This window comes from Mus pahari, chromosome 4 (genome assembly GCF_900095145.1).
Source record: "Mus pahari chromosome 4, PAHARI_EIJ_v1.1, whole genome shotgun sequence".
Lineage (NCBI taxonomy): Eukaryota > Metazoa > Chordata > Mammalia > Rodentia > Muridae > Mus > Mus pahari.
Genome location: NC_034593.1, coordinates 25,847,648 through 25,868,142, shown reverse-complemented (window position 1 = coordinate 25,868,142; position 20,495 = coordinate 25,847,648). Strand labels below are relative to the sequence as shown.

The window sequence follows — 20,495 nt, the reverse complement described above, 5'->3', positions numbered from 1 at the left end:
CAAGTCTAATGACATCACCTGAACCAAACCCTCAGCCAAGTTGATCCTGTACTCGACACTCAGATACTTGCACTATTTGTCCAAGTAGCGGGACAACCACAAAATCCTGGTAGAAGTTTGTAATTTTGTTTTGTTTGTTTGTTTGTTTGTTTTCAAGACAGGGTTTCTCTGTGTAGCCCTGGCTGTCCTGGAACTCACTCTGTAGACCAGGCTGGCCTCAAACTCAGAAATCCACCTGCCTCTGCCTTCCGAGTGCTGGGATTAAAGGTGTGTGCCACCACCGCCCGGCTGTAGTTATTAATAAATATTCCTTGTTAATATGTGCATAATAAAGTACAGAGAAACTGGGGCTAGAGGGAGAGTTGAGCAGTTAAGTACACTTGCCTGCTAGTGCAGAAGATGCTGGTTCAATTCCCGGAACCCACATGGCGCCTCACAACCATCTCTTCTGTCCTCTGTAGGCACCAGCCATTCACATGGTAAGCATACACACATGCAGGCATTCACACACATAGAAACAGACCTGCTAAATGAAAGGAAAATGTCCATCATAGGGGGACAGGAAAGTTAGCAGTTCATACCAAGATGACCTGAACCAAACTTCATTGGCATTAAAAGTTTTTATTGGGAATATCATCCAATCTATACAAGTTATGTACAAGGCATGAAAATGGCAAACAGCTCAAAATACGATTGAGGTATAAGCCAAGAGCACAGTATGTCATGTTTCAATAAATATAATCCAAAATTTGTAAACTAAGTAACCAGATAGATGAAGTCTTTTTTTTTTTTTTTTTAGTAAAACCATATAAAATATTTATTTCACGTGAGGTAGAGGACAGTTTTGTGTGTCATGTAATGCAACCAACCACAGCAATTTTAATCATAAAACTATATGCATTGGCAAAATTATCAATTATGCTTAATGTAGCTAATTTGTTTCAGTAGTTGCAGAAGGGACCATTCACTTACTGCCTTCACAGGTTAGAAACTGAGGAATAATTGAACTATTACACTGCCTTAAAATTACCAAGGTAAGTCCTTCCAGCAGAAAAGCTAGTGGTGACTACATTTATCCCAAACTCTAACAACTCCAAAGATGTCCTAGATTTAGCATTTATTCTAATGGGGTGTCTTCATGAGAATTACTTTAAATGTGCTGTGCTTTCTTGATTTTCAAGTGAGGTATCTTATATTGAAGAAAAAAAAAATCTTATAAATTTCTTTTATAGTAAACTAACTTTAAACACTATTTTGTTTTCTGGGCTTAATTTTAAAATGTTTTGTATTTGATCACTTTCTAATTCCAAAACTGTAGCACTATATAAGACATTTAATCCTATTTCTAAACAAGCTTCAAATTGTAGTACGTATTTTAAAAGCCATTTCAGTGGGAAGATAAAAAAAGACTGCCCTTTGAAACAAGATACAATACAAAATACCCATATATGGTTTTTTCTTCCAATAGTGGAAATGCTTAAGTATTTTACACTAGGAAAAAAAAAAGTAAGCTCTGTTTAAATATCTCCGTTCCACAAGTAAATATCTAATGCAGCAGTTCATATCACACACTGCTGATCGCTTCCATGGAACCATTAACAACAAGTAGATCCAAGCTCAGGAGCACATGTACATAGCATGAACACAATTTGCCGTCAGTTTGTAACGTCCTGCCCTAAAGAGTAAATGTCTAACAGACAACTAAAAACGAACATCCTTCCCTCCTCACTCAAAGCACGGCATGTGGAGCAGACCTTCCAGAAGGGGATGAAGACCCTCAGGACCAGCTTTGCAGCTCCTGCTGGGGAAATACCTCGGGCACGTTCCCTATTACTTGTGCTTCCTTTTCATTTTGCTTTTCAGCAGACAGGAGCCAGAGACACACACACTGGGTGCTCTGACGGACTCTGGAGGGTGTGGGGAACCTGCAAACACCTCAGTTACTGCTTCACTGACTTCGGTCTGCACATATAATTCACTATGTACAAATCAGTTTTTTCATTACTCCTTCCCACCCCTGTACAAAAGATTTTACATATAAACAGGTTATATATTAAATATGTTATAAAATTAGCTCAAGAAGCATAAAACATCCTTATCTTCAAAAACAAGAGATTCAAGCGAAAGACTATACTTCAAAAATGTTAAAGCCCGAGCCAAAGGATGCTCAGTCTCAGCTGTGATTTGCAGGTGGTTTGTTTAAACGCCTCCTTGATGGCAGCAGGAGCTTCAACACTTAAGTACTTGGTGCAAATCCCTCAGTCTGGACCAGAGAGAAACCACCCACAGGAGCAGTCTGGACCACAGAGAGAGACCACCCATAGCGACCGCCCATAGCAACATCAGTCTTTGCTCAGTATGAAAGCTAACGCCGTGTTTCTTCCACTCCTAAACATAGTTTCTCAGAATAAATGGTCTCATTTCTCCCTAAACAGAGTATGGACTCTGAAGGAAAATCTGCTTGCCTAGTGAACTTGGCATAGCATAGGAGGCCTAACACCAAAGCCAACCTTACGAGAGCAACCAGCACACAAAATGAGCATGCACGAAGTGAGCGTCATCTGGATATTTTAGCAGAGGTCACTTGTGGAGTATTACAGAATTTCAAAGGTGGTTTTCAAGCTATATGGTGCAATGTAAATTAAAGTTATTTTCAACAGTAGTAGATATGATATTTACAGTTGAATAAAAATTACTTTTAAGGAAGTTTAGACAGAAAACGATGGCACATCATTTCATCTTGTGGAAAGTGAAGACTGCGCTCAGCAATGTCCCAAGGTAAGTTCCATCGAGACTAGAAGAATCACACGTACTAGCTAAGCAGCACACAGCGGAACACTCTGAGTCTGTCAGAAAGTACGTGGTGCGAGTCCTTGAGTCTGCCCCCACGCAGCCAGGCTGGGCTACGATGAGCTGACTGCTAAGCTAAGGCTATTTACAGGTGATCTAAATAAAATGACATACATGGTCCCTGTGCCACTTAACATGCTTCTCCCAAGGAGGTTACAGAAGTCAATACACTAAATTATAGAACATAGTAGAATAAATCCACAGTAAGGTCACAATATATTTAGAAAACAAACTCCCGTTTGGAAAGTAGAAAAGTTACTTTTAAACAAGTATTATGAAACAAAACATGACCATAAGCAGGTGTGATAACCCAGGACTCCGATGTCTCACCGCATGGAGGACAGTGACAGCCAAACTCCGAGTTGTTCCTAATCACAGATAGCGCTGAGACAGCCCAGGACACAGGCAACACAAGATTATGCCAGGGCTGCTTTCAGAACTGTCCCTAAAACCCGCACAGGGCCAGCGGCGGGGCTCAGGCCTGTAGACCCTGCACTTGTGGGCAGAGACAAGGATTCCTGCAAGGTGGTGGCCAAACAGAACAGAACCAAAAAATTACAAAGCTTGCCGAAAATTTTCCCTAGCAAATATCAAACCAAGCATCTGCTAATGTGAAATTCGGTAGTAAAAACTTTATGTGCAAAAAACAAAAACAAAGAAAAGTGCAAAGGCTGCCCTTCCCCAAATCACGGAATTCATTTGTCATCTAAAATTCCTGCTAGTAGCAGATGCTTCAATTGTGGATTATTAACCTATCACATATTCTTAGCTGACTGCAAATTCCTGATTTTAAGATTAAAGAGTCATAATGGTCCATTCGTGCAAGTTTTAAGGTAACATTTAAACATACAAAAGTCCAAAATAATCTTCAAGATATTTAGTATTTTATAATTTAAAAGAAAAAATCCATTATATAAATTTCATAAGACCTTTGTAAGACTACATATAAAAACTGTACAAGAGGATTATGAGTTACATAGGAACCAATGTCAGTGGAATCCATTTTCCTCATGAGCATGAATGAGTACTTTCACACCACTGTTAACAGGAAAAGTTCAGAAATCATTTTAATTTTCTGAAGTCTCACACACACAATCTATAGTCACTCTTAAACAGAAAGACAAATTACAACTGCTTCTTGTGTGCAGCATCAGGGCACAGCAAAGTGTGCCGCCCACTGCCCCCCACTGTATGTTGGGGAGGTGGTACTATCATTTCATCAGTCAAATTCCTCTAGGAGGAAACCAGAAGACCCTCATTCTACAACCTGAACAAATTAACAACAGGCTTCCTAAGAGTCTGTAATGAGAAGGATACAAAATAGCTTTGTATCATAAACATTACCTCTGTATCTAAAGTTGAAATACTGCATGTCAACATGGACACAGGTATTCCCCACCACATAGTGCAGCTTTGGAAGGTATGTAACTGTTAGAAATACAGGTAGACTGACTACAGGTTCAAATTACATAGGTTATTATTACCAAGCCGACTGGAAAAGTACAAAGAAGCATACATTTTCATTCGTTTGGAAATGGAAAATTTCGTATTAATCTATAATCTTCACTTTTACTGCCATACAAATGAACAGAATGCCTAGCTACCTTCATGCAAATAAGATGTTAGAATTCAATTTTCAAAGCAAGCGACAAACACGAAGCCCTGTCAACCACATACAGGTGGGTCTCTTCTTCAGCTCTTAGTCCTTGGAGGTCTTGGACGACTTCACAATCTGCAGCTTCAGCTCCTTTATCATCATCTCCAGCTTCTGTCTCGCCTCCCGCTCCTGTCTGAGTTCATCTTGGAGTTCTTGCCTGTCTGCCTCAGCATGGTCTAGTCTTTGCCTCAGTTCTGCCAGCTGTGTGATTTAGAGGACTATGTTAGCTTTCCATCACAGGCTTTTTTCCCATTTAATCATCCTACCATGGTTAGGAAACAAACTGCCATTTGCTTTTTACAAAACGAACCATCTTCCTGCATATCTTGGAACACCTAGTACTTGTGACAACTGACAGGACAGTGGACTGGGAGCGTCAAGAGGAAGGAGCATGTAGTTCAAGCTCACAAAGGCTCCTGGTGTCACTCCGACTCTCCACAGCCACCATGCCCCTGTGCTCACCTTCCCATACTTGTGACGACAGTAACACAGCCTTACTTTGTATGCTTGCCTCCACGTCCAAACACAGTAGGCAATAGTTTATGGTTGCTAATTCGGAACAAAAGCTCATATCAAAAGAATGAAAAACTAGATTCTATTTACTTGCTTATCCATTTATATGGTACTAGAGATTGAGTGCAGTGGTCCTTGCATGTTAAGCATAAGCTTTCCCAATCAGCTGCATTCCCTAGCCCAAAATGATACAAAATCTTATGCAGACTACTAGACATTAGTAATTTAGATAGCTAAATTACAGAATATCAACTACATAATAAAGGTTATTTATTCACGTTTAATCCTAGCACATGGGAGGCAGTCAGGTCTCTGATTTCGACACTACAGTGATACCCTCTCCACACACCCCCACAATGAAAACAATAAAGGGTCAAGAGGGAGGAAAAGAGAAAAAGAGCACATCACCTTAGTGAATAAAAGCTGTGCCTGAAACAATTTACTATTCTGAAACCTAGCCTGACTCGACAAAAGTAAGCCCTTGACAGTAAAGCCCAGCCCAGGCTACAGGCTGCCACTCACCTGAGCCGCATACTCAGCCTCCCTGTCCTTCTCCAAGGTTGAGTCACAGGTGCATTTCTGCTGCATCACCTGCTCCAACTTTTTCTCTAAGTCCCTCTGTTCAATATAGAATTCCTCCATCCTCTGAGCATGTTCACTCTGTAAAGACTCAAGCTCTTTCTGTAGATTCTGCTGCTCTTCAGTGAGCTCCTTCATCGCCTTTGAACTGCTCAGCATCTCCACCTCCTGTAACATAAAGGAACAGTTCTTTACTTCTATCCCATTGAGAAAAAATAAGTCACAACGCACCTGAAGTTCAGCTGTACTATCATGTCTACAGAGAAGTGACTATCATGAAGAACTGCTCCTTAGCATGACACAGAGCAGCTCTGAGTCCATCTGCAGTGTCTAGTCTGGCTCTCTTACTATGAAAAGGTATCTTAACAATGACTACATCTAGCCGGGCGGTGGTGGTGCACACCTGTAATCCCAGTACTCAGGAGGCAAAGGCAGGTGGATCTCTCTGAGTTCCAGGAGAGCCAGAGCTACACAGAGAAACCCTGTCTCAGAGAAAAACACAGAGAGAACAATGGCTACTGCTTAGGACAGCTTACCATCTGCAGTTGCTGCTTCTTCTGCAGAATGGAGTTGAGCTTCTCCTGCTGTCTTACATAGGTTCTCATCACATCTTCCATGATCTTCCCCTTGTCGTCTTCACAGGTAACATCTCTGACCGGAAGTGGAGAGGAAGCTTCTGAGTCACGCTTGCTTGGGCCTCTTCCTAAGCTGCACACAGCAGACTCAGATTTCTTTTTACTTGTAGAATTATTTGAGATTGATGAATCTTTAGAAAAAAAAAAAGGGGTGGGGGAAGTATTAATACCACTGGTAAAAAGTCACTGGGATAATCCATAAGTAAAATTAAAAAAACAAAAAATAAAAAACAATTCTATGTATAAATCAATAAAAAGCAATCAAATACTTAAGGAAGAAAATTAACAAATGTCATGCCAGATGACAACTATAAAAGAAATTAACATATGAAGACAGGAAATGATACTCCATGCTCATGGACAAAAGACTCAATCTACTCAATGTAATCCACATCAAAACCCCAGCTCCTATTTCTGCAGAAACTAACTAGTTCATTCTAAGATTCACGCTGAAATTTGAGAAATTCTAAATACCTCAAACAACCTAGAAGAAGAGTAATAAAGCTGGGAAGACTCATGAAGCCAACTTGAAACCTTCCTACAAGCTACAGAAACCACAATGTGGGGCTGTCCGTGTTGGCCACAGCAGTGTGGAGACCTGAGTGTGAATCCTCAGAACACTTGTAAAACTATTTGCAGTAGCACACATTGTAATTCCAGCCTTCCTAAGGCAAAATAACTGCAGATATAGTTGAATCCCCGAAGCTCAAAAGACAAACGACCAAAAGACTACGTCTCAAGGCAGGAGGTGGAGAACAGCACTCGAAGATGTCCTCTGACCTACACATGCGCCCCACACAAATGTGTGCGTCTACATGTACACAAACACACAGTCAAAACTGTGGTCCTCACAGAAGAGTAGGCACTTAAATAAGCAAAAGAGAGTCCAAAGTTCAAGTCCCACTTCCACAGACATATGCTAAAAGTAGAATGATTCACAAGTCTGCATGGCCTGAGCAAGGCTAACATGCAAACTTATAAAGCATTACCTATTTTTAGAGCAAAGAATATGGATATGTATGTATGAAAACATAATTACGAAGCCTATTGCTTTGTATGCTAACGTAAAAAGTTGACAAAAAATTTCAGAATCCAAGCCAGGAGTGGTAGGTGATATACACCCGTGAGACCAGCACACAGGAGGCCTGATCTACGTCAAACTCAAGACCAGCCTGGGCTACCAACTAGGATCTTGTCTCAAAAACTTTCAATGCTCTTTTTGTGGCACCAAGACAATTCAATCAGGAAGAAACAATCTTTTCAAAAATAAACAGCAATACTAACATACAAACAAACAAAAAATGAAGCAAAACTCCTTGTATTAATATAAATGTTAATTCAAAATGACCTAAATATAAGATCAAACTATAAAAGCTAAAGCCATTAAGTATAAATCTCTCTGGCCTTGGACTAGACAATGCATTTGTAGGTAACACACTGAGGTAAGAAAGCAAATTAAGCAAACTGAACTGCATACAAACTGAGAGCTCACTAACTGACAGAGGAAGGGAGCTGAGCCTGGCAAGTCGCGTCTAATGAGGATCAATCATAAAGAGAGCTCCGGAACTCACCCAACCTAAACCAGGCACGGGTTGGGAATTAGGCTTTTTCTTCAAATAAAATATCCAATGTCCAGAAAATCATACAAACGGACTCAACTTTATCAGTCAGTAGGAAATTACAAGTCCAAATTACTCAAGACACTGTATCATAACCACTGCAATGACTGTACTCAGAATAGACAGGTCCAAATGTTGACACAGATGTGCAGACAGGGAAACCTCCGTGGACTGCTGAGAAATTCACAACCATGTACCTACTATGGAACAGTCTAACAGTCTCTCAAAAGATTAGCAGTTATACAGCCCAACACATTCTACCACTAAATATAGACTAATAAGAACTGGAAATGTATGTCCACACTAAAACTTGCATACAAGCTGGCAGTATTCTTCATGATAACTGCACAGGGGACACAATGCAAAACATCTACTGCCTGAAGAGGGGCTAAACAAAACACAGAGCCACAGAAAACATTAAGTTCTTTTCTTAAAAGAAATTGTTCCTACCAGAAACACAGTAGAGAAAAACACCCTAGTAAAAGAAGCCAGACCTCAAACCCACACATTGTCCTTCTTGTTATCTACACTGTCCAGAATAGGCATATCCATAAAAACCACACATAGTCAAGGAGCTAAAGGGGAAGAAGGGCTGACAGCTGGAGGATGGCAGGGATCTGTCCAGGAGCCAGGACAATGCTCTGGGACTAAACAGCTGCATGGTGGTTACATTATACACCTTGAAGTTCTATGGTAGGTCAAATGTACCTCACTGAAGTTTATTAGATTTTGTTTCTGTTAGTTGTTGTGTTTTGCCTGTGTGTATGTTGCATATCACGTGTACACATATGTGGTACCAGCAGTGGTCAGAAGAAGAAATTAGGTCCCCTGGAACTAGAGTTTTAGGTAAGTTGTGAGCCACCATGTGGGTACTAGGAATCAAACCCAGGTCCTCACCAAGAACCCTTAACCACTGAGCCATCAATCCAATCCCTTACATTACTTTTTTATCATTAAAAAAATTAATTAGAAGTCAAACAGAATGCAAATATGTTATAATAACATATGAATCGTTACTATCATAGTTCAATTCAGAGGAAACTGAGTCACAGCAATAACAACTCAAATACAGGAAGCTGTCACACTATATGAAATCAGGAGACAGCAGGACTACCAGATGGAGATCTGTGGGGATGCTAAATTACTTCAGTTGCACTGCACTAAGCAAGGCTAAGCTGCAATGCCAATGGACCAGGGTCTGTCTTCATGCACACCTCTCCTATGGTCTACAGAATTTTAGAAGACATAGGAACCCTGCAGGTTCTCTCTGAGGTACCAGCCAGCAGCAGCACCTATGTCATCTGTCCATCCCAACCTTGCTCTACTGTCTTGAACCACGAGTCCAATGTTAAATATAATTAGCATCAGGTAAGTGGCATCTCCACTCACAGAAAAACAAACAAACAAACAAACAAACAACAGCAAAGAGATGGGATTCTACTAAGAAGAGGAAGGGAAAGGCAGTGAGAGAAGTCACTGCGTTGAAGCCGTTCCCCGTCCTCTCATCGCCCTCCTCAGGCTGACAGCATTCTAGAAAGCTCACAACGGAGGTGCAGAGAAACCACCCAGAGTTTTCAAAGTTAGAACTGTTTTAAAGTAAAAGCTATGGTTCTATAGGGGAAATTGCCTTAAATTTAAAACGCTTTTAAAATACTGAATAAATGGGTTTCTTAACTAGCTGATTTTAAAAATATAACTTCTGAATACTTACCTAAACAACTGTATAAGTCTCTACTGGTTTTTGAATCCATTTTCTCCTGCTCCTCAAGTGAGACGTCTGGGTAAGACACTGCTTTCTGATGCTGACTACTCTCATGAGGCTTTTCTGACTGTCTGGAGATGGACTTACTTGTCTCTGCCTTGGTGGCCTCTTTAGACTGGGACGCAGCAGATGTGAGCGACACATTCGGTGCAACCACTTTGTCACACATGTATAGGTAGTAGCTGGGGCAGAGAGGAAAGAAAAACAAACACACATTACGTCATACTGAAATATGAATTAAGACGGACATCATTCTAGGACCTCAGCTCTCAGCTACTAGAATAACCAAGGTAAACATACAAAGAATACAGGCCACGGAAAAGATTTCTTAGAAAAGAAAGTGCATACTTAAGGATAGCAAAACTGAAGGATTTTTGTTATTTTGAGAGTAATTTCAAACACTTAAAAAAAAATTAGAAAGCAAAAGTGAGTTTCTTCCTCTTCCCCCAAACCCAGGCAATTCAAAGCAGGGTACGACTTAGGACTGCTACGAGTTCAAAGTCAGCCTGGGCAACAGAGGGAGTTCTAGGCCTGCTTCCCTGGGCTATCGTAAGACCCTTTGTCAAAACATAACACCAGGCATGAAGTTCTAGAACTTCCCAGCAGCTCGGTTGGTGAGGGCTCAGGGACCTTAGACACCTTAGAGAGAGAACAGGTTCTGGGAATAGTGCCCTTGCATCAAAACTCATAGAATAATCTCCTAAAAGTATTAATAAAGTAGCAATAGTATTAAAGCTGAAAAGGACAACTACTGATTTTTCTCAAAGTTCATGTAACTCTGAGCTTATTGGGTTATCTGCAAGTCTTACATAACAAATTTGAGCTATTTAACACAATTTGATCTGTAAATCCAAGTAACCTTCCAAGAAAAGAGATGGCCCTTATCTAACACTGCCCTACACTTTCGTCTCCTTTTACATCTCAATTTCTTTTTTTCTAATTCTTCCCCACTCCTCCTCTATTTTCCTTTAAAGAGGGTGGGGGAACAGACCTCCCACAACCATCTGTAATGAGATCTGACGCCCTCTTCTGGAGTGTCTGAAGACAGCTACAGTGTACTTACATATAATAAATAAATAAATCTTTAAAAAAAAGAAAGAAAGAAAGAAACTGTATGATGGTGATTGTGTGCATGTGTGAATTTTACGGTTCAGACTGACAACTAGGATTTTTATTGAAATATATGCTCTTGATTGTGAAGGATGTTGTTATTATAAAATCTCCAAGTTTCAAAACCAATTGTTTTTAAAATTACTATGCAGGGGCAAACACTTTTAATCTCAGTACTTGGAAGGGAGAGACAGGGAGAGCTCTGAGTCTGAGGCCAGCCTGGGCTACATAAGGAGGCCAGTCAGGGATGCCGAATGAGAACTGGTTTCAAACAAACAAACAGAAAGCAAAGTAACACCTTCAACTCTCCAAGAGTCAATTTACCTCTTAAAGGTAAATAAAATAAACTGATACAATTTCTAATTCAAGATAGAAATTTTATATATATATATACACACACACACAAAAGGTGCGTTCAATCCCCATGTTCTTGCCTACAACAATTCTGAATCTTTAAAGGTTAACAAGAAAAACCTAAAGGGAAGTGACTTAAATCTTAATTCCCAGAATTGCATCCGTCAATAAACAGATAAACCAACCAACTAAGAAGCAAACAAGCAAACCACCCCTGGACAGGCAAACAAAGGAAGGCTCACTCACCTGGGGTGTAAAAACGAATGCGTCTGAGGAACATGGTCACCTTCCTGTTTTATAACAGGATACCATGATGGCAATTCCATTCCCGATGGCGTATCTGTCTGTAGGAGTACGTAGAAAGGAACATTATTGAGGGAAAAAGATGATTTCTCTTTGTTGAATATGGTTCAAGGGACAGAACCCAGGGATTAAATCCAGGGCCTTGTCCATGTTAGGCAAACACTCCAACCACTGGGCTTCACAGCCAGCTCCCCTTTGGCTAATCTTCTGTCCACTTGATAGGGCTGCAGAACAGGCATCACATTTCTTTTTTTCCTTTCTCTCTCTCTCTCTCTCTCTCTCTCTTTTTTGTTTTTTCGAGACAGTTTCTCTGCATAGCTCTGGCTGGCCTGGAACTCACTCTGTACACCAGGTTGGCCTCGAACTCAGAAATCTACCTGCCTCTGCCTCCCAAGTGCTGGGATTAAAGGCGTGTGCCACTACGCCTGGCTAAGTGTCACATTTCTAAGGCTCAGCTCCTACTAAGAGCGTTCCCACAGTGCTATGTCTCACTCTGAAACTTAAAGACTTCTGGTCACAACTCTCAATATGCATATTCAAATGGCGTGGCTTACCAGAAACAATTTCAAATAAAATAACACAACCCTGAAAATACGCAGCATTGAGAACCTCTTACTCTTGGTGCCACAATCAACCTCCCTCTACCCCACAGCCACAGCGCTTACTGAAATTTTGACTAGAAACCATTCTATAGCAGTAAGTACTCTGGCCAATTAAATGTGAAACTACTGTGTTTGCTAGTAAGAATAGCAAACCATATTCCTCATAGATATTAAAAGCTGGTTTTTAAGTACCGATAAATAAAGGAACAGGGGAATGATAACTGGTGACTTTGTATTACTGGCTAAGAATTGTACACTCTGATTAACTCTAAAAATGCCCTTCCATTAGGCAGGCGTCATTCTCTCTGCTCATATCTTAGAACGACACTAAAAGAATGAATTGCCATGGTTCTAGCAGCTTCCTTGTCTTGGCCTGGTTTATAACTTGTCCTCCTCACGTATTTCCAGTCACTCCCCTGACCATGAGGGAAAATAGGGAGCCAGGCTCCCTGACAGAAAAGTGAAGGAGGAGCTGAAGGTGCCAAATGGAGGCAGACAGCAGAGACGCGATACCCACAGGTCCCAGTGGGTTAAAGGGTGACCACCTAACAAGACAGCCGGCTAGTCTCCGAGCCTCTGAGAGGCTCCAATCCCACCTACAGTCAGGAGGTCGGTGGAGGCCAACAAGCTCAATGAAAACACACAACTGGGTCTAGCCCAGTGCAGAGACTTGCCTGGCATAACCCAGGCCCTAAATTCAAGCTCAAGCACAATCCCTCACACAGGAATGGTCACCAAACACTAAGAATTAGGGAAGCTGGCTTCCATGTCCCAGTATTTCAGGTCAAGAAAGAACACAAAGGGAAGGATGACACGCAGTTCTTATTAAAAGTAAAATCCACTCCGAATGGCCCAGGGGAGGAGACATGCTGCTAGTGAGAAAAACCAGTGTGAGTGAAGAAACCTTGGACAAGCAGCCCAGTGCCAGCAACCAACCAACAAGAAGACAAAAAGACAAGAAACAACTCCTAGAGTAAACTTTACAGAACTTCACAATCTAAATGTGACTTTATTGCCAGGAAACAGTTTTAAAAAGACAACTGAAAAGCAATGTTGGGTGAGGCGGTTCATACATTAGACACATAAGACACTTGCCAGTGAGCCAGGCAACCAGAGTTCAATCTCTGGAATACATACAGTGGAAGGAGAGCTGACTCTTGTACGCTATCCTCTGACTTCAACATATATGTTGGGGCACATGCTCTCCCCAATAAATAAATGTAATTTTTAATATTTAGAAAAGAAAAAAAATATGGTAATTTGTATTGCTTTGTGTCTGTGTGTGTGTGTGAGAGAGAGAGAGAGAGACAGAGACAGAGACAGAGAGACAGAGACTGTACCAGCAGCAGCAGTACATAGTGCATGCATTTGATCCTAGCCCTCAGGAGGCAAAGGCAGGGGGGTCTCTCTGAACTCAAGGCCAGCCTGATCCACAGAGTGAGTTCCAGGAAAGCCAGGGCTACATAAAGAAACCCTGTCTCAAAACAAAACAAAACCAAACAAAACAGAATGGGTTATTCATTGAAGACTTCTATAGGAGTAGGCTATTTTTCTGGGAAAAAAAAAAAATCCACCAACTGATAAAATAGTCATTAAGATTCAAGTGAGTACCACAACTTTGATGTATTATTCCGAATCTGGTCAAACTCAACCACTTACTTACAAAGTAAAACAATCAGCTGTTCAGAGGTTCTTAGCCTAAAAAGAACTGACTTCTAGCAATAAATACTAAATGATAAATGTCCGCAGACCACTGATAACTTGGGAGAAAGAGGAGTGACAGAGTATAACCATAAAAACTGCTATAGCAGTAGACAATCTGAGGGTGTCAGCACAGACTACAAGTCATTCACTACATCCCAATTGTGTCTGACTAACCCAGAACTTTGAGTTACTATGGTAACTGGTGCTTAAGTCTTGAGTCTAGATGACATCATCAAGCTATATTCTGAATACTATTTAGATCTAGACTTATTTGAAACATTTAAACTCACTTTAAATATTTACAATTCCAGGGATCTGAAGGGTGGCTCTTGTGGAGGATGCAGGTCAATCTCCAGCACTCACATGGAGGCTCATAACCATCTGCAACTCCAGTTCTAGGGGATCAAACAGCTTTTGATCTCCAAGGGTACCAACCACGTAAGTAGTATGTATACATATACAAGCAAGCAAAACACTCATACACAGAAAAATACAAAAAATTTAAAGAGAAACAAGGTGTTTGTTTGTTTGTTTTTTCAAAAACCTGACTTCTTTAAAATTGTGATGCTCAGGGGTAGCTTAACCCCATTTGATAAGAGGGCATGTTGAGAAACATGAGTAAATTACTCTAATAATCCAGGGAAATCTAAGATTATCTTGAACTAAATGAAACATTTTTGTTAAACCCACTTAAAAAACAAAACTCCTTAATTGGTCTTATATCTTAAACAAGTCTAGATATAGTGCCCAATAAATCATTTCAAACTTTAAAGTTAAAATCACTACACTGAACCACGCATTAAAAAGGCTTTCCTAGTATTGAGACTAGAATCTGAAATCTTCAGAATCGCTTGTAAGAATTTTCCAAAACTTTGACTTGGAATATGACAACTTTAATCATTAATTTCATTTCACAAGTCTCCTTTGACTTCTGTGGTCATTTTGAGGCAGTGTCTTGTTGTGTAGAGCCTTGAACTCAGAGATCTACCCGTCTTTGCCTCCCAAATGCTAAGACTAAAGGCTTGAGCCACCATGCTTAGTTATGTAATTTCTCTTCATTTGAAACATCAGCTAAAGTAGCTGCATAAATTTATGTTTAAGCATTCATCCTCCTCAGTTTTTATTCTTTGTCTCTTATTCTTACATCTGTCAACTAAAAGAGTCACAGACCACAGGTTCTAGTTTGCTGTCTGTTGTTGCAATAAATTCCATGACCAAAGCATCGTGGGGAAAAGGGCTTCTGTGGCTCACACTTCCAACTAGCAGCCCATCAGCATGGGAAGTCAGGGCAGGAACTTGAGGCAAACTGAAGCAGACACCCATGGAGTAAGGTTGCTCCTGGCTTCCGCTCAGCCAGCTTTCTTATATATAGCCCAAGATAACCTATGGCTGATAATGCCTACGATGGGGTCAGCCCTTCTACACCAATAAGCCACCAAATAAGGCCAATCTGATCACGGCAATGCCCCAGCTGAGGTTTCCTCAGGCAACTGTGGACTGTGCCAAGCAGACAGAGCTAGCTGGAACACTCCCTGTAACAATTCCCTAATACTGTCCCTAGCCAATGTCCGTATTCCCTAGTCAACACTAGTAAGTGGCTCTCTGGCCTCTCAACAGTAACTTGAGGTCAAGAGCATTTTATTTTGTATTCTCAGTAGCTAGCACTGTGTCTACCATGCAGTTTGCTGGGTGATTTTGAATGCCCAGGAGTGGCGGTGGTTCCATGGCAGGGCCTTTGCCCAGCATATGTGAAGTTGCAGGCTCAATCATCGGCACCAGCAAAGCGAACAGGAAAGGCGGGGGAGACTGGTACAAAGTTACTGGCTACCAAGAAACTCAAGACACTCTCACATTTGGATCTTTCTCCTCCATGAAGCACAAGGGAAGCTGAACCTGTTTGGCTGTACTTTCTAAGATGTACAAATTAATGCAAATTCTACAGAATGCACAATGCCAACCGTGAAAAAGAACTGCAAGTTCATTTTGCCTAAAATGCTGTGGTAAGCCATAAAACACACTCCTAACAAATTATCCTAAGTACATGTTAAAAACAATTAAGCACATATTACAAAACGAAACATTAACAGTCATGCCAGATTTTCTCTTCTAAGCCTGCATTTGTGTCAACATACAAATTGGGTTTTTAGAAAAAGAATATAATTAAATGGTACAGCAGTAATGGCCCTGATCAGAAATACAAATGAGATACCAGAAGCCGGAGCATCTCCGCCTTTGTCTTACACTCAATGTGGGACAATTGTTTGTGTACTCAAACATTAAAACAACGTGCCTTTTCTCACTTGGCAAGTGGAGAGGAGCATCACTTAGTAATTCAAGGCAGGGGCTCACTACTTAAATGCTCTAACTGCTGGACTGCCCCACCATCATCTACGTCAGAATTAACAGATGGCACCCTTTCACAAGTATGAGCAAAATTTCAGATACATTATTTCAATCCAAAGGTTCCTTTTCTACTAAACATCAAATTAACATCCATGAAAACAAAATTGAAAGGTTCCCAAAATGTACAGTAAGTTTCTTTTTAATAAAGAACCCTTAGGAAACAGTGTTCAAGTTTTCCTTCATGTCCACATCTTAACTCGGGCACCTCGAGCACACAGCCCTTCCATAACCAGATGGCCTAGGAAGCATCTACTGGTTTGGGTGACACATCCTAATCAGTTTCACAATGACAGAGTTTAGGGAACTTCATTTTTTTTTTTTAAATTAAAGATTTATTTATTATATGTAAGTACACTGTAGCTGACTTCAGACACTCCAGAAGAGGGCATCAGATCTTGTTACGGATGGTTGTGAGCCACCATATGGTTGCTGGGATTTGAACTTGGGACCTTTGGAAGAGCAGTGGGTGCTCTTACCCGCTGAGCCATCTCACCAGCTCCCTTGACTTCATTTTTTTAAAAAGAAGTTTTGGTAACACTTAAATGCAAAAGCACTTCCACCCGCTCCAAGCTATTTGTACTCAAATACTCCAAACTGCACTGACGTTCTTATGAGTACTAGAATTACACTCAAGAATAAACTTGGCTTTTAAGGGGTATACTTGTGTTTTAATTATAATAATACTTTGCTCTTTAATTTGTAGTGACAAATGCTTATTATATAAAAACCTGATACATCTTAACATGCTGGTGAATCTTCCAAATTCCCAATAAAAATTAAAATTTAAAATGTTTTTACATTTAGAGTGAGTATATGTGTTCATGAGAGTTGAATGTGCGTGTATGGGTGAAAGAACGTGTGTATGTGCATGAAACAGTTCTCTTCTCCCACCAGATACCCTGGGAACTGATCTCAGGTCATCAGGATTGATGGGAACGCCCTTACCCACTGTCATCTCACTGACCCCTCCAAAAAAATCTTGTAAAAGCACAATTTTTAAAAATGCTAAAAATATCCAGGCGTGGTGGCTCACGCCTTTAATCCCAGCACTCGGAGGCAGAGGCAGGCAGATTTCTGAGTTCCAGGCCAGCCTGGTTTACAAAGTGAGTTCCAAGACAGCCAGGGTTATACAGAGAAACCATCTCGAAAAACCAAAAAAAAAAAAAAAAAAAAAAAGCTAAAAATAGGGGGTAGAAAGGTGGCTCTGTAGTTAAGAGACTGTCATCTCTTGCAGAGGAACCAGGTTTGATTCCCAAACCCACATGGTAACCTGGAAATATCTAAAACTCCACTTTTAGTAGCTATGACAGCCGCTGCTATGATTTCTTTGCAGGCACCAGGCATACAAGTGACGTACAGACATAATTCAGACAAACACCCACACACATCAAACAACAGTTAAAAGTGCTACAAATAGTCATTTTTAAATTATTGTGTTCAAAGGCAGTATGCCAGTTGGTAAGTTTAACAGTCCTAATGGAATGCTTATATGAGAACTAAAATATGGTGTACATTATTATGTAATAGGTTCAACATAAATCAATAACCTTACCAAGGACATTATTAGATAACATAGACATTATTGCTTAAGAAATACCTCCTTTAGTATGAAATGATACCCTGGCTCTGAGTCTCTTTAGCATATGTAACACTAAGACATTCAAGTGGTCGATAACTGACTGCAGAATACACAAAGCACCTCCTACCCAATAGCTGCCAACCACTTTCACGAAAAGAAATCCAACCCCTCAGATGGGATCTGGTTTCCTCAGCATGACCAGCATATTGTGAATGAGTATGCCAACAACTGAGGTGAAATAGTGTTATGAGGGAGCAAACAGGTACTTAAGAGCTTTTCAGATTTAGGTTTATGCCGCACTTATTGAGAATTAACTAATCTAATGCAAAACTGAGGCACAAAGATCTAAGTCCTTGCATTAATGTCTCTCGAGCTGATCCCAGGGATCACTGGGCGTGCCATCAGTGCCTGCTGCTCACACTGAAAGGCATACCACAGAGGGCCCAGGTGGAAAGCAAATGCTACACGTCGTTATCTTAAACTTCATGTGAAGAACTGATAAAAGTCTTGTTAAGGAATTAACAAAATGAGGAGAAAAATGTGGCTTTTTTTTTTTGGGGGGGGGGGGATTACAAGAGTTTCTCTGTGTAGCCCTGGCTGTCCTGGAACTCACTTTGTAGACCAGACTGGCCTCGAAACTCAGAAATCCGCCTACCTCTGCCTCCCAAGTGCTGGGATTAAAGGTGTGCGCCACCACACTCGGCTGGAAAATAAAATTTTATACTATGAACTTTATATAAGAAACTACAAACATCAATGTGCTGCTTTTTCCTCCAAGTGCTTAAGATCAAAGTCCAGAGCCTTGTACACAGCAGTCAAGCATCCAGCCACCGAGCCACATCCTTACACAATTAAGCAGTGCTCTAGTTTGCTTTCAGTCACAGTGACAAAACACTGACCAAAAACAACTTGGGGGCTGGTGAGATGGCTCAGTGGGTAAGAGCACCCGACTGCTCTTCCGAAGGTCCGGAGTTCAAATCCCAGCAACCACATGGTGGCTCACAACCATCCGTAACAAGATCTGACGCTCTCTTCTGGAGTGTCTGAAGTCAGCTGCAGTGTACTTACATATAATAAATAATAAATCTTTAAAAAAAAAAAACAACAACTTGGAAGGAAAGAAAGGGTTTATATTTACATGACTTTCACTGCCTAGTCACTGTCCATCATGGGAGCAAAGTCACGACAGCAACTCAGGCAGGAACTGAAGCAGAAACCGTGGAAGAAAGCTGACTCTGTGGTTTGATTAGCTTGCTTGCATCTACAAACCTCTGGGAACATTTGCCCAGGGGGTGGCTCTCCCACATCAATTAGCAATAAGGAAAATGCCCCAAGACATGCCACAGACCAATCTGACTTCGTTAATCCCCCAATTCAGACTCCTTTAGATAACCCTGCTAGCTGAAGCCAAGTAGAAAAAATAGCAATCTCAATGCCATAAACATATTTTCGCTGAAATACCTGTCAACTGTTTAACATGTTACATAACCTGTATAGATCTAAGGCTTTCTGTATATACAGATGTGTAACAGAAGGGCAAAAAGGTAATGGGTCCTATGGAACTGGCTATAAATCACATCTGCAGGGAACCAAAGCCTGGGGTCCTTTGAAAGGGCAGTAAATGTTCTTAATCACCTAGGCAGCTCTCCAGATCTCACGTGTGCTTGTGTGTGTGTTTGTGTGTGTGTGTGTGGACATGCACTGAAATGCATATGCATATATATGTATGTATACATATATCATGTATATACATGTATGTACATATGTATATACATACATACCTTTTTTTTGAGATTTCAGAGGTGGCGCCTTTTTCCATGCTTCAACTTTTAAAACTTACTAACTCTGTATCTGGAACAGTTTTCTTTTGGACAGCATGTAACTGCTATTTTTAGCCAATCTGGTAAATCTGGCCATTAACTGGGGGTGTTCAGACCATTTGCACTTGCTGTTGTTATTAATACCACTGCATGCCATCTACCCTATTATTATTAGGACTCCACGTGTCTCCTATTCTTTTGAAATTAAAAAAATAAATATAAGGCTTTATTTTTCTACCTTATTTGGAAACACATGCATCTTAAAAATATGGTGTGATCTGAGCCTTCAAAGAAATGTTCACTATCAATACAAGAAGAAAATTAGCTTTCCTGTATTAATACTCTCAATTTTCTATTTTATTCTATTTTGTGTTGGCTTTATTTAAATGCTAACGACCTACGAAAATGATTTCATGCTCCTTCTGAGCCTTCTCAGCCTGGTAATGAAGAGAGTTAAAGATGCCAAGCTGCTGACTGTATGTGATGGCTGGACTGGTACTGTTCGTGGAAACTGGCAGAGCATCGTCCCGAGCATTTTCTGTAGGGCTTACTTCTCTCATGGAGCCCCACAGGAGGCAAAAAGGACAGAGGAAAAGTAACTCAAGATAAAAAGAATCAATATTGCCAGGCGTGGTGGCACACGCCTTTAATCCCAGCACTCGGGAGGCAGAGGCAGGCGGATTTCTGAGTTCCAGGCCAGCCTGGTCTACAAAGTGAATTCCAGGACAGCCAGGGCTACACAGAGAAACAGAAAATCAAATCCCAGCAACCATATGGTGGCTCACAACCATCCTAATGAGATCTGACTCCCTTTTCTGGAGTGTCTGAAGACAGCTACAGTGTACTTACATATAATAAATAAATAAATCTTAAAAAAAAAACAAAAACTAACAATTCCACTTTAGATTAAGAAAATTAATGTCCTATATTAATTAAGACATACTATTCCTAGCCAGGCGTGATGGCGCACGCCTTTAATCCCAACACTCAGGAGGTAGAGGCAGG

At 40.7% G+C, this 20,495-nt stretch overlaps 1 protein-coding gene across 3 annotated transcripts in view; it reads right to left on the bottom strand.

The window, feature by feature from the left end:
* Positions 1 to 771: 771 nt before the first annotated feature.
* Skil (SKI like proto-oncogene) overlaps positions 772 to 20,495 on the bottom strand; it is a 28,449-nt gene continuing 8,725 nt past the window's right edge. For 2 of the 3 annotated variants that reach the window (XM_021195655.2, XM_029537495.1), the window contains 5 exons: positions 11,326 to 11,423; positions 9,565 to 9,797; positions 6,136 to 6,365; positions 5,543 to 5,767; positions 772 to 4,708 (listed from right to left, as the gene is read on the bottom strand). In XM_021195655.2, coding sequence (XP_021051314.1) covers positions 4,550 to 4,708; positions 5,543 to 5,767; positions 6,136 to 6,365; positions 9,565 to 9,797; positions 11,326 to 11,423 — 945 coding nt within the window. In that variant the 3' untranslated portion in view covers positions 772 to 4,549. The remainder of the gene's footprint in view (positions 4,709 to 5,542; positions 5,768 to 6,135; positions 6,366 to 9,564; positions 9,798 to 11,325; positions 11,424 to 20,495) is intronic. The other variant, XM_021195656.2, reaches the window with a different exon arrangement.